This window comes from Apus apus, chromosome 13, assembly GCF_020740795.1.
Source record: "Apus apus isolate bApuApu2 chromosome 13, bApuApu2.pri.cur, whole genome shotgun sequence".
In the NCBI taxonomy this organism is placed as follows: Eukaryota; Metazoa; Chordata; class Aves; order Apodiformes; family Apodidae; genus Apus; species Apus apus.
The window spans coordinates 18,148,175-18,163,296 of NC_067294.1; the positions used below are offsets into that span (position 1 = coordinate 18,148,175).

The following is a 15,122-nucleotide window of genomic DNA, read 5'->3' on the forward strand; positions in this document are numbered from 1 at the left end:
CCGTTCACGTGTAAACGGCAAGAGGTTCAACCAGAAACTTGTTAATGATCAGGGGAAAAAAGAAAAGACGATCATGGATTATGGCAAAGGGTCTCTGAAGAAAAAGTAACTTGATTCAAGTATGTTTTATGGGGGAATTTTAAGAGTCTGCAGGGCTTATTAATATGGGATGTCTAGATGCAGGATCTTATTCAGTAGAAGGAGTGATCAAGAGTTGACTCGAGACGACCAGCCGTGAGGAAACGGGGAGGGGAGGGGCGAGTGAGGGAAATATCACTGCTACAGAATCATTTTTGGTGCCTTTTCCAAGAGAGCATCCAGCCTCCTCTCCCACTCTGCATTCAGCCCAGTTAACGCTTTCCCCATCACTCTGATCAATGCAAACGTTGCTTTCTCGCCGTATTAACTCGGTGCGTACCAACCAACGGGCTCTGCCTGACCCACCCCACACCTGCGGTGAAATCCTCCCAAATCCCCCAGGGATGGATCTCCGGGACAGCCTCCCTGCCTCATGTCTCCAGTTCTGCCTTGGGCTGCATTTTCACGCGGTTCTCCATGTGGCAATTCCCAGCACATCCCTTAGAAAGGCTCCCAACTGGGCAACCGAGATCTTTCAGCTGAGCTCGCAGCTGATGGCAGCCACGCAGCATCCGACTGGTGCTCACTGGTCTCTCCCTCCTTGGGAGCTTTCTCCTCCCCGCCCCTCCAACACACGCCCAGCAATGGCCTCAGCTGGGCTCAGAAAACCGCCCTGCACCTCGCTCCGGGCCTGATCCCAGCTCTCTCTCATATCCCCTGCATACAGTCCACTCAGAACGCATGGATGTGTTCCCGAAATGCTGCTGCTAGGTGGCTATTTCCTCGGCAATGGCTGCGAGGAGTGACCTTCGAGACAGCACACTCACCAAGGGAGTTCGAAGTGGGTTTATTGGTTTCTCTCATCAGGCAATTGACTCTTACACATGTGTGAGCAACAGGAAATATCACATGATTTATCGAGCAATAATACCAAGAAGTGAAGGCAAAGAAACCAGGAATCTTCTTGACGCCCTGTGTTCTACAGTGCCTGAAGTTTGTTGAAAGCGTTTTAGCCAATTTTCCTTTAAAACCACAAACTGTGCATTTAATTCTCTACTACACTGCACTAAAAATTCCTGAAATGTTCATTTCAAACTTATAGTAAGAAAAAAACCACAACCAACAACCAAACCAGATGGGGATACATTGCTGAAAAGCCCTTCTTTACAGTTTGGAGAACCTTCAGCTCCTGGTCATATCAGCAAAGGGACCCAATGTCAGCCGTGTCTAAGGGAATCAGCTTTCCCTATTTCTTAATGAATTACTTTATTAGCATCATTAACTTTGCTTCATATCTGGTTGGCCTGGTATTGCATAGTCTGCATAAAATCAAGACATTCCTACAGAGCTCTCTTCATAAGGGAAAAAGAAAAACTGAAGCAGTGGCAAAGGAAAGATGTCTGGATGCTCTAAGATGTTTACGCCAGGATTCCTCTGACATGTAGAAGCAGTAGCTCTCACAATCATACATCAAGTCTAGGTGTAATCAGCATGCAACACAGTCCTCCTCTTCCTCTATGCACGGAAGAAATAGAAAACACAAATAGGAATAAAGTACTGCTCAAGGGAAGAGTGGGTTTGCTCTCCCACAGAGAAGACTTGCACCTCCATGGTACGTGTTTGGTGGAAGTTTGGTCTCTCTGTTTTCTTTCCCCTCTGAGGATGTTAGCCCGTGAGGACAGACATGCTTGTCTTTCTCCTCCCTCACTGATGGCTGAGCCAAGGGTTTGGATCAGAACTGACATTTTGCTCCATCCCCTGGTTTCCAGCACAAGCTGCTTCCACAGCTCTGGGCCTCGTGTCTTCGGAGACAGGAGCTCTGCCCTGCAAAGAACAGAGAGGGGAGGTTGTCATCTGAAGGTCAGCAGGCACCAGCAACTGCAGTCAATGGAGTTGAATGGTGATGTATGGAGATGGTTCCCCTGAGGCTGCTGTGACTGAAGCTCTGAGAACCTGCAGTGAAGTGAGTCTAAGCCATCAGTGGTATGAAATCCTAACCTGTTAAGAGGAGGCTGTAAAGTGGTGTTTGTGGTTCTTCAGCCTCACAAATACTTGTCGTCTAGACTCATGTGAAGTGCTATGTGGATCCCTGGAAAACTAGTAAACCCCTGTTTAGAGGGGCCTTGGACTGAGCGGGACACTGAGGAGAGCAGGATCTTGTTCAGTGATCACCTCTTGTCTCTCACCCCTGCTCTTTGAACAGCAAGAGCTTAGCAGGCATCTCAGAAATTAGTACCTCAACGTGCACAGCTGCATGGAGAAGTGTTCGTACATCTGGCAGCACCCAGGAAGGTCAAAAAATCTTGAGAGAGTTTACAGTGAAGTCATAGCATTACAGTTTTTTTTGAGATGCTACAGAACCAGCTGTTTCTACAAGTGGTGCTACAAAACCAGCTGCTTCTACAAAGACAACGTCCACTCCCTTTCCAGTCAAGCTAGTTCATCCTGTGACCAGGAGCAAGGCAAAGGCAAAACACTCCTCCCTTTTTACCCGCTCCCATCTGAGACATCCAGATTTTCTTCAGGCAACAATAGAGACTGAAACAGAGGAGGCAGAGGATTCTAAATCAGTTGATGGAGCAGGTAACTCTCAAACAGATAAAAAATCAGGCCACTCTCAAGCAGACAGAACAGCAGGCCCTCCTCGGTCAGATGACTACGATGACCTTGTCCAGCCTTTCTCCATGAAAGAACTGCGCCTCATGAGAAAGGACTTCACCCGCACTGATGCTGAGGGAATTCTTCCTTGGCTGCTCCGATGCTTTGATAGTGCTGCTGAAACCTACAGTGTGGATGAGAGACAAGCCAAGCAGTTGGGATCCTTGGCCAGAGATGCCGGTATTGATAGAGCACTTAGTAGTAAGATGGGAACCACCACCCTGTGAGACGACTTCTTTCAGCTGTGAGAGAGAGATACCCCCACAAGGGTGACATCGAATGGCACCAAAGCAGAACACCCACTCCTGAGAAAGCCATCACATATTTGAGAGAAACAGCTGTGTGAGAGGTGATTGATGATAAAGATGGGCTTACAAATCCTGATGATGTTCTGTGCCACACACAAATGTTCTGGAGGTTTGCTCAGGCTGTACCAGCAGCACATGCCCATATATCCTCCTTCATGGGATGCTTTGATGATGAAGCAAGACTAAGTGTGCATGAGGTGGCTTTCAAAGCACGACTGTATGGAGACATAATCTCTGATTCCCATCAGTTCCACACCTCAGCCATTGAACAAATGACTGACAGAAAGAAGAAGATGCCACATAGATGGGGAAATAAACTCCAGAATCTCCCTAGAGACAACTGGTCACATGTTGCAGCCATTAAGAAGAGTTGTCCTGCTACAAGGCAGAAGCAAGAGAGACACGACCCACTGCAACACCATCTGTGGTCTCTCTAGCAAAGTTATTTTAAAGAGGACATGAGAATTTGGGACAAGAAACCCACTGATATTCTCCAGATACGCATGTAAGAGCTACTAAACAGAACAAAGGCAGGAGATTGTTCTTCCAAGAAGGCTGCACCAGTCGTCACCCAGGATGGTGCATCAAACTCTAATGCTCAATATTAGAGGTGCCCTGATGCCAGCCAGGGGGAGGAGAGGGACAAACGGGTTTGCTGGACTCTGTGGATTTGGTGGCCTGGCACATTAGAACCACACAGATATAAAGCCCTGGAGGACACTGGTGCACAGTGCAACCTAATGCCATTGAATGATAAAGGGACAGAATCCGTCACTACTTCTGGAGTGACAGGAGGTTCTCAACAACTGCCTGTTGTGGAGGCTGATGGGAGCCTCACTGGTAAGGAGTGGCAAATGCTCCCTGGAGTGACTGGCCCAAATGCTCCAAGCATCATGGACATAGACTCTCTCAAGAAAGGATACTTCTGTGACCCAAAAGGGTACCGGTGGGCCTTTGGTAGAGCAGCTGTAGAGACTGAGGACACTGAACAGTTACATAAGTCTTCTGGATGCTGGTTTTGCTGTAAAAAGAAGCAAGATCAAAGGACCTTCACAAGAGACCCAGTTCCTGGGAATCAAGTGGCAAGATGGATGTCACCAGATCCCAATGGATGTGATTAACAAAATAAAAGCTGTGCCCCCCCCCTTGCCTAAAAAGGACACTCAAACCTTTTTAGGGACTGTTGGTTTCTGGAGAATGCATATTCCATGTCACAGTGAAATTGTGAAACCTCTCTGAGAGGTGACCCGAAAGACGAGTGAGTTTAAACGCGGTCCTGACCACCAGAAAGGTTTTGAGCAGATCAGAAAGGAGGTTGTGCAGGCCATGGCCCTTGGACCAGTTCAAACAGGGCCAGACATCAAACATGTGCTCTACACCGCAGCCGGACACAAGGGTCCCAACTGGAGCCTCTGGCAGAAGCACCAGGGGAGACTCAAGGTCGACCCTTGGGATTCTGGAGCTGGAGCTACAGAGGTTCCCAGGCCAACTACACGACACCTGAGAAGGAGACACGTGCAGCATATGAAGGAGTTAGAGCTGCTTCAGAAGTGATGGGCACTGAAGCTCCTCCTGGTGCCCAGATTCCCAGTGCTGAGATTCCTGTGCCAGAGTCACCTTTCTCCTGTCCATCATGCCACTGATGTGACTTGGAGTAAATGGACTGTTTCATCACCCAGCGAGCTCCAGTAAAAAGACCAAATCATCCAGGTACTGTAGAAGCAACTACGGACTGGCCAGAAGGCACAAACTTTGGAATGCCAGCACAAGAAGTGGTGAGACGGGCTCAAGAAGCTCCACCATATGGTCATCTAGCAGAGACTGAGAAACAATTTGTTCTTTTCACCCATGGCTCCTGTTGTCTTGTAGGGAACCAACAGAAGTGGAAAGCTGCCCTGTGGGGTCCTACACAACCAGTTGCACAAGCAGCTGAAGGAGAAGGTGAATCAAGTCAGTTTTCAAAGGTCAAAGCCATCCAGCTGGCTTTGGAGATGGCTGAATAAGAGGGGTGGCCGAGACTCTTACCTCTACACTGACTCGTGGGTGGCAGCAAATGCCTTGTGGGGTTGGCTAAAGCAGGCGCAGCAGAACAACTGGCAGCAAAAAGGTCAACCTGTTTGGGTTGCTGACCTGTGGAAAGACACTGCAGCTGGGATAGAGAAACTGGTGGTAAAAGTGTGTCATGTAGATGCACAAGTGCCTCTGAGTCGAGCTCTTTTCAGTGATGACCAGTGATAGGACAAGGAGTAATGGATACAAATTGCAGCATAGGAGGTTTAAGGTGAATATCAGAAAAAAATGTTTTCCTGTGAGAGTGACAGAGCCCTGGGACAGGCTGCCCAGAGAGGCTGTGGAGTCTTCTTCACTGGAGACATTCAAAACCAGCCTGGACGCCTTCCTGTGTGATGTACTGTAGGTGACCCTGCACTGGCAGGGGGGTTGGACTAGATGATCTTTCGAGGTCCCTTCCAACCCCTAGGATTCTATGATTCTATGATTCTATGAACATCACAATCAACGAGCAGATGAGGCTGCTCAAGTGTTCCAAACAGACTTAGACTGGGAACATGAGGGTGAGCTCTTTCTGGCTTGATGGGCCCATGACACTTCAGCTGATCAGGGCAGAGATGCAACATAGAAATGGGCTTGTGAACGAGGGGTGGACATAACCATGGACACTATTGTGCAGGTGATCCACAACTGTGAGACGTGTGCTGCAATTAAGCAGGTGAAACGGTTGAAGCCTTTGTGGTGTGAGGGGAGGTGGTCACAGTACAGGTATGGAGAAGCCTGGCAAATTGCCTACATCACACTGCCTCAGAGACAACAGGATAACTGCTGTCTGCTTTTAATGGTGGAAACAAGGACAGGATGGTTGGAAATATCTCCTGTGCCTCATGCCACAGCCAGGAATACTATCCTGGGACTTGAGAAGCAAATCTTGTGGAGACATGGTACTGCAGAAAGAACTGACTCAGAAAATGGGACTCATTTCAAAAACAGTCTTGTGACTGACTGGGCTAAAGAGCCTGGTATTGAGTGGATCTACCATATCCTGTACTATGCACAAGCCTCAGGGAAAGTTGGAAGCTACAATGGTTTGTTGAAAGCTACCCTGAAGGCAACGGGTGCTGGAACTATCAAAAACCAGGACAAAAATCTGGCAAAGGCCACCTGGGTAGTTAATACCAGGGGATCTATCAATAGGGCTGGTCCTGCTCAGTCAGACCTTTTACACGCTGCAGATGGGGATAAAGTCCCTGTGGTGTGTGAAAGAAGCCTGCAGGGTAAAAGTGTTTGGGTCTATCCTGCTTCAGGCAAAGGTAAACCTGTCTGGGGTGTTGCTTCTGCTCAGGGACCTGCACATACCTGGTGTGTGAGGATGGAGGATGGTGAAGCACAATGTGTACCTCAACGTAATGTGACTCTGGGGGAGAGTCCTTAATTTGACAGCTGGCAAAATATAGAGCCCATATGTAATATATGGTATGGAATAAGGGGTGGTATGGAGATGGATCCCCTGAGGCTGCTGAAACTGCAGCTCTGAGAACCTGCAGTGAAGCCAGTCTAAGCCATCAGTGGTTATGAAATCCAAACCTGTTAAGGGGTGGCTGTAGGGTGGTGTTTGTGGTTCTTCAGCCTCACATATTCTTATCATTCAGACTCACCCAAAGTGCTACGGGGATCCCTGGAAAACTCGTAAACCCCTGTTTAGAGGGGCCTTGGACTGAGCAGGACAGTGAGGAGAGCAGGATCTTTTTCAGTGATCACCTCTTGTCTCCCCCCTGCTTTTTGAACAGCAAGAGCTTAGCGGGCACCTGAGAAATTAGTACCTTAACAAGCACAGCTGCATGGAGAAGAGAAGTGTTCATACATCCGGCAGCACCCAAGAGGGTCAAGAAATCTTGAGATAATATATAGTAAAGTCATAGTACTATAGTATTCCTGGGGATGGAAGGAAGCGTAAATAGCATAGAGGCAAAGACTCATTAAGTTTAAAAAAGGCCTCCAAGTTTATCAAGTGCAGGCATGAATCTCAGCCCAGACACCCCCAGCCACTTGGGTATCTGAGGACAAGCTGGAATGCAAGGGGGCTTATTTTCTGCCAAATTACTTTGTCCTTTGATGAAACATCTTAGAGATCATAGATACACTAATGTTGAAGAAGACCACTCAGATTAACAAGTCAAATCATCACCGTGCCCACTAACTCATGTCCTGAAATGCCATTTCTACACATTCTTTGAACACATCCAAGAATGGTGAGTCCACCAAGTTCCTGGGCCACCTGTTGTAAAGCTTGGCCCCTCTTTCAGTAAAGACAGGCCATGTAAGCCTCCCCTTCATCAAAAGAAGTCATGAGAAGTCATCCCTTCAGCCTGCTCCTCTCCAGACTAAACAATATCAGTTCTGTTGGCCACTCCTCATCAGAATTTTTCTCCAGATTCTTCACCAGCTCCTCAATGTCCTTCTGGCAGTGAGGGGCCAAAAATTATCCCAGGAACTCAAGGTGCCGCACCACCAGTGCTGAGTCTAGGGGTACAATCCCCTCCCTACTCCTGCTAGCCACACCATTGCTGATCCAAGCCTGGATGCTGTTGGCCTTCTTGGCTGCTTGAGCACACTCCTGGCTTATGTTTGTATGGATGTCAGGTGGCACCCCCAGGTCCTTTTCCCCCCAGCAGCTTCCTAGCCACAGTTCCCCAAGCCTGTAGCATCACTTGGTGCTCATGTCCCTTCCCCTGCACCCAAAAAAGAATGGAGAGTCTCCTTGGCTCTCTTTTTGTTGCTGATGTATTTGTAAAAACATTACCTCTTAGGACAGTGGCCACACTAAGCTCCCGCTGGGCTTTTGCCTTTCCCATATTCTCTCTAATGAGACCTAAGGAGATCCCTCTACTTTTCCAGAGTCACCTGCCACTTCTTCAAAAGATATTACATGCTCGTTTTCCTTCTGACACACAGAAAAATATCCTGGTTCAGCCAGCCCGGTCCTCTTCCCCTGCAGCTTGTCTTACAGCACCTGGGAACAGCCTGATCCCGCACCTCTAAGACTTCCTTCCTGAAGGTTATCCAGTCTTCCTGAAACCTTTCCCTTCAGGACTGTCTCCCAAAGGACTCTCTCAACCAGTGGCCTGAACAGTCAAAAGTCTGCCCTCCAGAAGGCCATTAGAGTGGTTTTGCTGACCCCCCTCCTTCCTTCACCAACAATTGAAAACTCAATCATTTCATGGTCACTGAGCTCAAAGTGGCCTCTGGCAACCACAGCTCCCACCAGTCATTCCCTTAGCCTCCTGTTCAGTGACCCATTCCTCTGCAAACCTAGTTTAACTCCACCTGTCCCCAGCAAGCCCTGTGCCATGAAAACCTCCCCTTGATCAAAAGAAGTCAAAATCACACCAATGGCACCAGCCTCAGAGCCACGTGTTAACCAGGGCTGTTTTCCTTTTCCTCTCAGTGTTCTTCCCTGTTGCTGAAGGCACTGACGAGAACACGATCTGTGCTCCTGATCCTTGAGCTAATCACCCCCATGCCCTGAAATCCCTTTCATTGCTTCTGGCCTTCTCTCTGCAACCTCATCACTGCCAAACTGCATAACCAATACTGGGTAATAATCAGAGGGAATCACCAGACAATGGAGTTTTGTACTAACATCTGTGACCTGGGACTTAGGGAGGCAGCAGACTGGGTGGGTCTGGCTGGCATACTAGGACCTCTGTTCCCCTCAGAAAGGAATGAGAATTGCCCTCCATTTTTCTCAGCAGAGGCAGTCATACTCACCCAAGCCATCTCCTCATCTGGACCTTCATCTACATTCTCATGTACCTGGGTCTCAAGTTCCTGAGCCACATGTCTGCTGTATAAGGGCAAGTGGGAAGGGACACCTCCCACTGGACCAGGTTCTCCAACCCCATCCACACTGGACTTGAACACTTCCAGTGACAGGACCTCCACACCTTCACCGGGCAGCCAGGGCCAGTGACTGAACACCATCCCAGCTAAGAATTCCTTCCTAATATCCAACCTGTATTGTCCTTCCTCTTATTTAAAGCCAACAGACATCATAAAGTCCTGCCCCAGCTTTCTTATACATGTCCCTCACGTACTAAAAGGTCCTCTAGAGGTCTCCCCAGAACCTTCTCTTCTCCAGGCTGAACAACTAATTAACCTTGTCCTGTTGTACATGCCCTTGTCAATAGACCCTCCCCAGCTTTCCCATAGCCCGCTCAGGCAATGGAATCTGCTCTGGAAGACTCCCCAGAGCCTTCACTTTGGTAAAGCCTTCTCCAGATTGAACAACTAAACACCACCACTTTCTCAGCCTGTCCTCATGCAAGAGGTGCTCCAGACCTCTGATCACCTTCAGTGATGACACCCGGACACACAACATCCCGACGATACTTCCGCCAAGCTGCCCCCACCTCCCAACAATCTCTCTTTCCATCGAGGTCCCTCTAACCTAAATCTATCTTTTTCCTGTTTAAAGTCAGTACCGCTTATAGAAAATCCCTCCCCAGCAAGCCCCTAGTGCCTTTAAGGTACTGGCAGGTGATCTAAAGACTAACCAGAGCCTTCTGTTCTCCAGGCTGAACACCCCCACCTTTTGCAGCCTGTCTTCAGAGGAAAGGTGCTCCAGCCCTCTGATCATTGTCAGTGACGACAAACGAACATCCCACATCCCCCACACATCTCCATCCCACTCCCACCGCCTCCCGCCACCCCCTGCTCCCGGCCAGGACCCTCACCTGTGCGGCCCAGTCGCCTTCGTCGCCGAGGTTGGTGGCCTCCTGCGAGCACACCGAGCTGCGCTGGTCGGGCGGGCCGGGGGGCAGCCCGGCGGGGAAGCAGGGCAAGAGCGGCCTGAGGAAGCGAAAGTCGCTGTTGACGGTGCCGCCGGCGAAGCAGATGTCGTAGACGTAGCTGCGGGGCAGGGAGCCCGCCGTGCTCTCCGTCACAGCCGTCGGGAAGGTGGGCAAGGGCTCGGCCCTGGCCCGCCGCAGCCTCAGCACCACGGCGGCCACGGCGCTGGCCACGAAGAGCGCCGACACGCAGGCCAGCGAGGCGATGAGGTAGAGGGTGAGGGGCCCGTCGGGCTCGGCGGCCGGCGCCTCCTCGCTCCGCCGCCAGTGCGCGTCGGAGAAGCCGTCCACCAGGGCGATGGCCAGGGTGGCGCTGGCGGAGCGCGGCGGCTGCCCGCGGTCTCGCACCAGCACCACGAGCCTCTGGCGGGCCGCGTCCCTCTCCGCCACGGCCCGCGCCGTGCGCACCTCGCCGCTGTGCAGCCCCACGCGGAACAGCCCCGGCTCCGTCGCCTTGGCCAGCTCGTACGACAGCCACGCGTTCTGCCCCGCGTCCGCGTCCACCGCCACCACCTTGGCCACCAGCTCGCCCGCCGCCGCCCCGCGCGCCACCAGCTCGCCCGCCAACGCGCTGCTGCCGGGGGGCGGGTGCAGCACCACGGGCGCGTTGTCGTTCTCGTCGCGCACCACCACGCGCAGCACCGCCTGCGCGCTCAGCGGCGGCGAGCCGCCGTCGGCAGCGCGCACCGCCACCTCCAGGCCGCGCACCTCCTCGTAGTCCAGCGCCCGCAGCACGTACACGTCCCCGCTCACAGCGTTGACCGACACGGCGGGCTGCTCCTTGCCCTCCTGCCGCACCAGCGCGTAGCTGACGCGGGCGTTCTCCCCCGCGTCGGCGTCCGTGGCCTTCACGCTGCCGATCCGGACCATCGGGCTGTTGTTCTCCGTCACCCACAGCGTGTACACCTGCTGCGCGAACTCGGGCGCGTTGTCGTTCACGTCCGAGATCCGCACGAAGATGCTTGCCCGCGAGCTCAGCCGCGGCCTGCCCCAGTCCAGCGCCGTGATGCTGATGTTATACTCCGCCGTCCTCTCCCTGTCCAGCGCCGCGTTGGTTCGCAGCTCGTAGTAGCTGTCGAACGTGGGGCTGAGGCTGAACGGCAGGTCCCCGGCGATCGAGCACTCCGTCCTGCCGTTGTCCCCGGAGTCCCGGTCCCGCACGCTGAACAGGGCCACCACGGTGCGCGGCGCCGCGTCCTCGGCGATGGAGGCGCTGACGGACGTGAGCGCTATCTCCGGGGCGTTGTCGTTCACGTCCAGGACCTCCACGTGCACTTTGCAATGGGCAGAGAAACCCCCGCCGTCGGTGGCTCTCACCACCAACTGATGTGTTTTCGCTTCCTCGAAGTCGAGGTTGCCCGCCACCCGAATCTCCCCCGTGGCAGGGTTCAGCTCGAAGAGCTTCACGGTCCGCTCCGGTGTCTGGGTGAAGGCGTAACGTACATGCCCGTTGGAGCCTTCGTCGGGATCCGTGGCCACCACTCTGACCACCAGCTGCTCCGGGGGGCTGTTCTCGGCCAGCCGCACCTCGTACACCTCCCGAGCGAAGACTGGGGTGTTGTCATTGGCATCGAGCACCACGATCCGGACCTGAGCCGTGCCCGAGCGGGGTGGCGAGCCCCCGTCGGTGGCCGTGAGCACTAAATTCAGCTCTCGCTGCTCTTCGCGGTCCAACTGACGCTCTAGGATTAGTTCCGTGTATTTAAAGCCTTCTTTCCCTGTTCCGACATGGAGGGAGAAATGCGAATTGGAGCCGAGGCTGTAGTTCTGCAAACCGTTCATGCCCACGTCCCTGTCCTGGGCGCTTTCCAGAGGGAAACGGGAACCGGGAGCTGTCGTTTCCAGAATCTCTAAAACCACCTCCTTCTTCGGAAACACGGGGGAATTGTCGTTCACGTCACGAACCTCCACCTCCCCTCGGATCAACTGCATCGGATTCTCAAGGAATACCTTAAAGAAGAGCGTGCACGTCTCGCTCTGCGGACAGAGCTGCTCTCGGTCCAGCGACTCCTTCACCGTCAGGACGCCGCTGCTCGGATCCAGGCGGAAAAGCTGCTCGTTCCCCTCGGACACAACGCGGGCCTTGCGAGCCGCCAGCTGGCTCGCAGCCACCCCCAGCTCCTTGCCAATGTCGGCGACAAAGGACTCCCTCTCCATTTCCTCCGCCACAGAGTAGCGGAGGCGCTCGGCCCCGCTCTGACACACGCAAACGCACAGAAGAAACAAGAGCACTTGCCTCTCGCTGCCTCCGCTCCGTCTCCCGCTCGCCATCACTCTCCACCAAAGCCATCCACCCTCCTCCGCGGCTCCCAGCATTTTTTCTCACCGGCGTCCGAGGCAGAGCGCTCTGGCTCAGGGGTGGCGGCAGAAGGGGCTCGGAAAGCCCCCGAGCACCCCGGCTCCGTGCCCCGCCGCCCTTCCCCAGCAGCTCCCGCGGCTGCTTTTTGTCTCCCGCTGCCTGCACAGCCGGGGCGGGCGGAGGAACCTGCGGCTCCGTGGCCAACACCCCCACCCAGCGTCGCAAGGCGGAATCTTCCCTCTGCCTTTTTCGGGCCAGCGCTGCTGCTTTGCACTTTGCTCTCCATTCTCCACTCCCAGTGCCAAACCGTAGGCGAAAAGGCCCGTGTAAACGCTCTCTCTCCTCCCCGCACCGCAGCTCTGCTCTGGCCATCACTTCTCAGCTCGCAACCGCCAAGTCTTCCTGCACAGCTCCTGGTTTCTTCTCTGCTGTGTCGGCGTTGCGAGATGGGCCACTTGCACAGGCTGCACGGCGGGATTGTCCTTCTCTTGGTCAGATGCTCCTCAGCAGAGGACATCTGATACGTGGGGCTGGTGAGAGAAGCACCGGTGTTGGAAAGGAGAGCTGAGGCCAGAGAGCTGACAGGGAAAAGGCCCAGAAGAAAAACCCTCAGCCCATCTCACCATCACCCAGGAATGATGCTGCTGCTCTGGGACACGCCATCCTAAGTCTGTTTAATTCACATTCTGTAGCACACCTCATCCAAACGACACACCACTCCAGAAGATCTTTAAGGTCCTTTCCAACTCAAACCATTCCACGGTTCTGCAGTCCTTTCTCCTTTAATGTTACCGCACAAGCTTAGAAATACTTGAGAGTTCCCCGTGCTCAGAGATCAAGGCTGAACCCCCGGACCTGAGTAAGGATCGACGGCCAACAACTAATTAACATCAAAGGCGAGGAGAGGTCACTAATGAAAGCCCCAGATACACAAACGCTGATGAGCGGGAGCAAAGAGAGACAACAGCAAAGACCAGGGATCTAACGGCACTAATCGATGGGCCATTAGCGGAACCATTCACGTGTAAACGGCAAGAGGTTCAACCAGAAACTTGTTAATGATCAGGGGAAAAAAGAAAATATGAGCATTGATTAAAAAAAGAAAAGTAGAAAACAAAACACAACTTGCACTACTTGTTTTTGGTTGAATACTTTTAGTTCATTCTTTACTACAAAAGGAACCACCCTATATTTTTATGTAGACAGTCTCCTAACTTCCTGGTTTTTACACCTCTCATTTCCTGGGTCACAGTCTCAGAAGATACTCACCCGGCGAAGTCCTAGAAATTCGATTATGCCTTCGTTTTTTAAAAAATAAAGCTTCCGTGACCATAACAGCAGGAGAAATTAACAGTCAGGGCTGACCTTAGGATTCTCCAGAATTTTAACTAATAAGAGGACTTCGCGCAGATGCTGCCATTTTAGGTGATTTCTTTTCACCGCCCTTTGATTTGGAAGCATGATATCATCCAAAAAAGACTAGCTTACATCCAAGGCCAGGTCAGCTCTTTTTTGCTTTCCAGGGACGTGCCCATCTCTCGACTTCCTATGATTATCACCAGTACAGAGGCTCGGTGGAAAGCCAACCACAGGCCAAATGCAGCAGCAGATGCGTTGGCTTCTCTCCTCAGTTGTGCTATGTGAAAATAACAGGGATAGCTGAAATCCACTCGCTTTGTGCCCTTGCCAGTGCTCCTGCTCAGCTTTTAGCACATCCCAGAGAGGAAGGTGTATTTGCTTCTCCGTAACCTAATCCTTGGCACCACTACACAGCAGGGAACAGACACAAGCTGAGAAGAGCTTCCACAGACACTTTCAAGCCTGACAGCAGTAACCCGGTGACTGTTCCTGCCCTCCTTTCAGAAGATAAATGGTGTCCTTCAGCCTCAGGTGTAGAAGGCTCTAAGAGGAACGGTGATCCTTAACACAGCTCTTGGCTATCGCAGTGTTTTTGCACTTCAGAAAATGCTGCTCTTACACTGAAGCTTCACATTTTAGAGAAATGGGAAGTAAAGAGGGTCACTTACCGTGCAGCACTGGATAGCTCGTGCTGGTGTTTTCTGTTGGGCACGGCAATAAAATGGACATGTATGAGTGGAAAACCAGAAAGAGTATGTGCACTGCCAAAGTCACACTGTGTTATAGGGCAGCCCAAGGAAACATAGCCCTAATAGAATGTAATTTGTATAAATGTGTCAGAGAATTCGTTTATCCACTTAAGAACACTGTGATGTTCCAGGCTTCCTTGGTTGTTCTGTTTTTTTTTTTGTTTGGGTTTTTTGTTTGTTTTCTGATGACGTCTTTATCCTAAGAAGGCAGCTTAAACTGATGGAAAAGCTGTTCTCCTCTTTACTCTGAGATTTACATCTCACCTCTAGAAAAGAGGTACAACAACATATTCTGCTCAGTTCCTGGTATGTCTCGGTACTTCGGAACATACTGCTTCTAAAAGAGGATTCTCCCGGCACTTCTGCAGCCTGAGCAGTTTCAGTTTCTAAAATCCCCTCTTTCGTTTTTCAGCTGGGCATTCAGGTCCGCCGAGTGAAATCACGGAGGCCTCATGTCGGGTTTTGTTCCTCCCTGGATAAAGGCTTCTCCCCCACCCCGGGAGCCACTGCTCATCCATTCCAGCACATTCCGAGGATCGCGTCCCTTGGGAGGAGCAGCTGCAAAGTTGCCCGCAGACCAAAAAAACAGATGCTTCCCCGGAGTCGCTGTAGTTTCCATGCCCGAGTGCGAAGTGAGAGTAAGGTTCCTGTGCTCTCTCTCCCAGCCACCTCCCAGGACGGGTTTCTTCTCCAACATTCAGACAGCGCCTGAATTCCCAGCCCTCCTGTGGAACTGCTGCCCTGTGCTCTCCGCTGGATGCAAACGTGAGGAAAGCCGGGAGAATCTTTCCCACCCTTCCAGCTCTCCGGC

The 15,122-nt window shown here is 52.1% G+C and overlaps 1 protein-coding gene across 6 annotated transcripts in view; it reads right to left on the reverse strand.

The window, feature by feature from the left end:
* Positions 1-12,460, reverse strand: part of LOC127389888 (protocadherin beta-15-like) — a 120,190-nt gene extending 107,730 nt beyond the window's left edge. For 5 of the 6 annotated variants that reach the window (XM_051630881.1, XM_051630869.1, XM_051630882.1 and 2 more), the window contains exon 1: positions 9,791-12,460. In XM_051630881.1, coding sequence (XP_051486841.1) covers positions 9,791-12,220 — 2,430 coding nt within the window. In that variant the 5' untranslated portion in view covers positions 12,221-12,460. Of the gene's footprint in view, positions 1-909; positions 1,903-9,790 lie in introns of those variants that run through there. The other variant, XM_051630866.1, reaches the window with a different exon arrangement.
* Between the last annotated feature and the right edge of the window lie 2,662 nt (positions 12,461-15,122).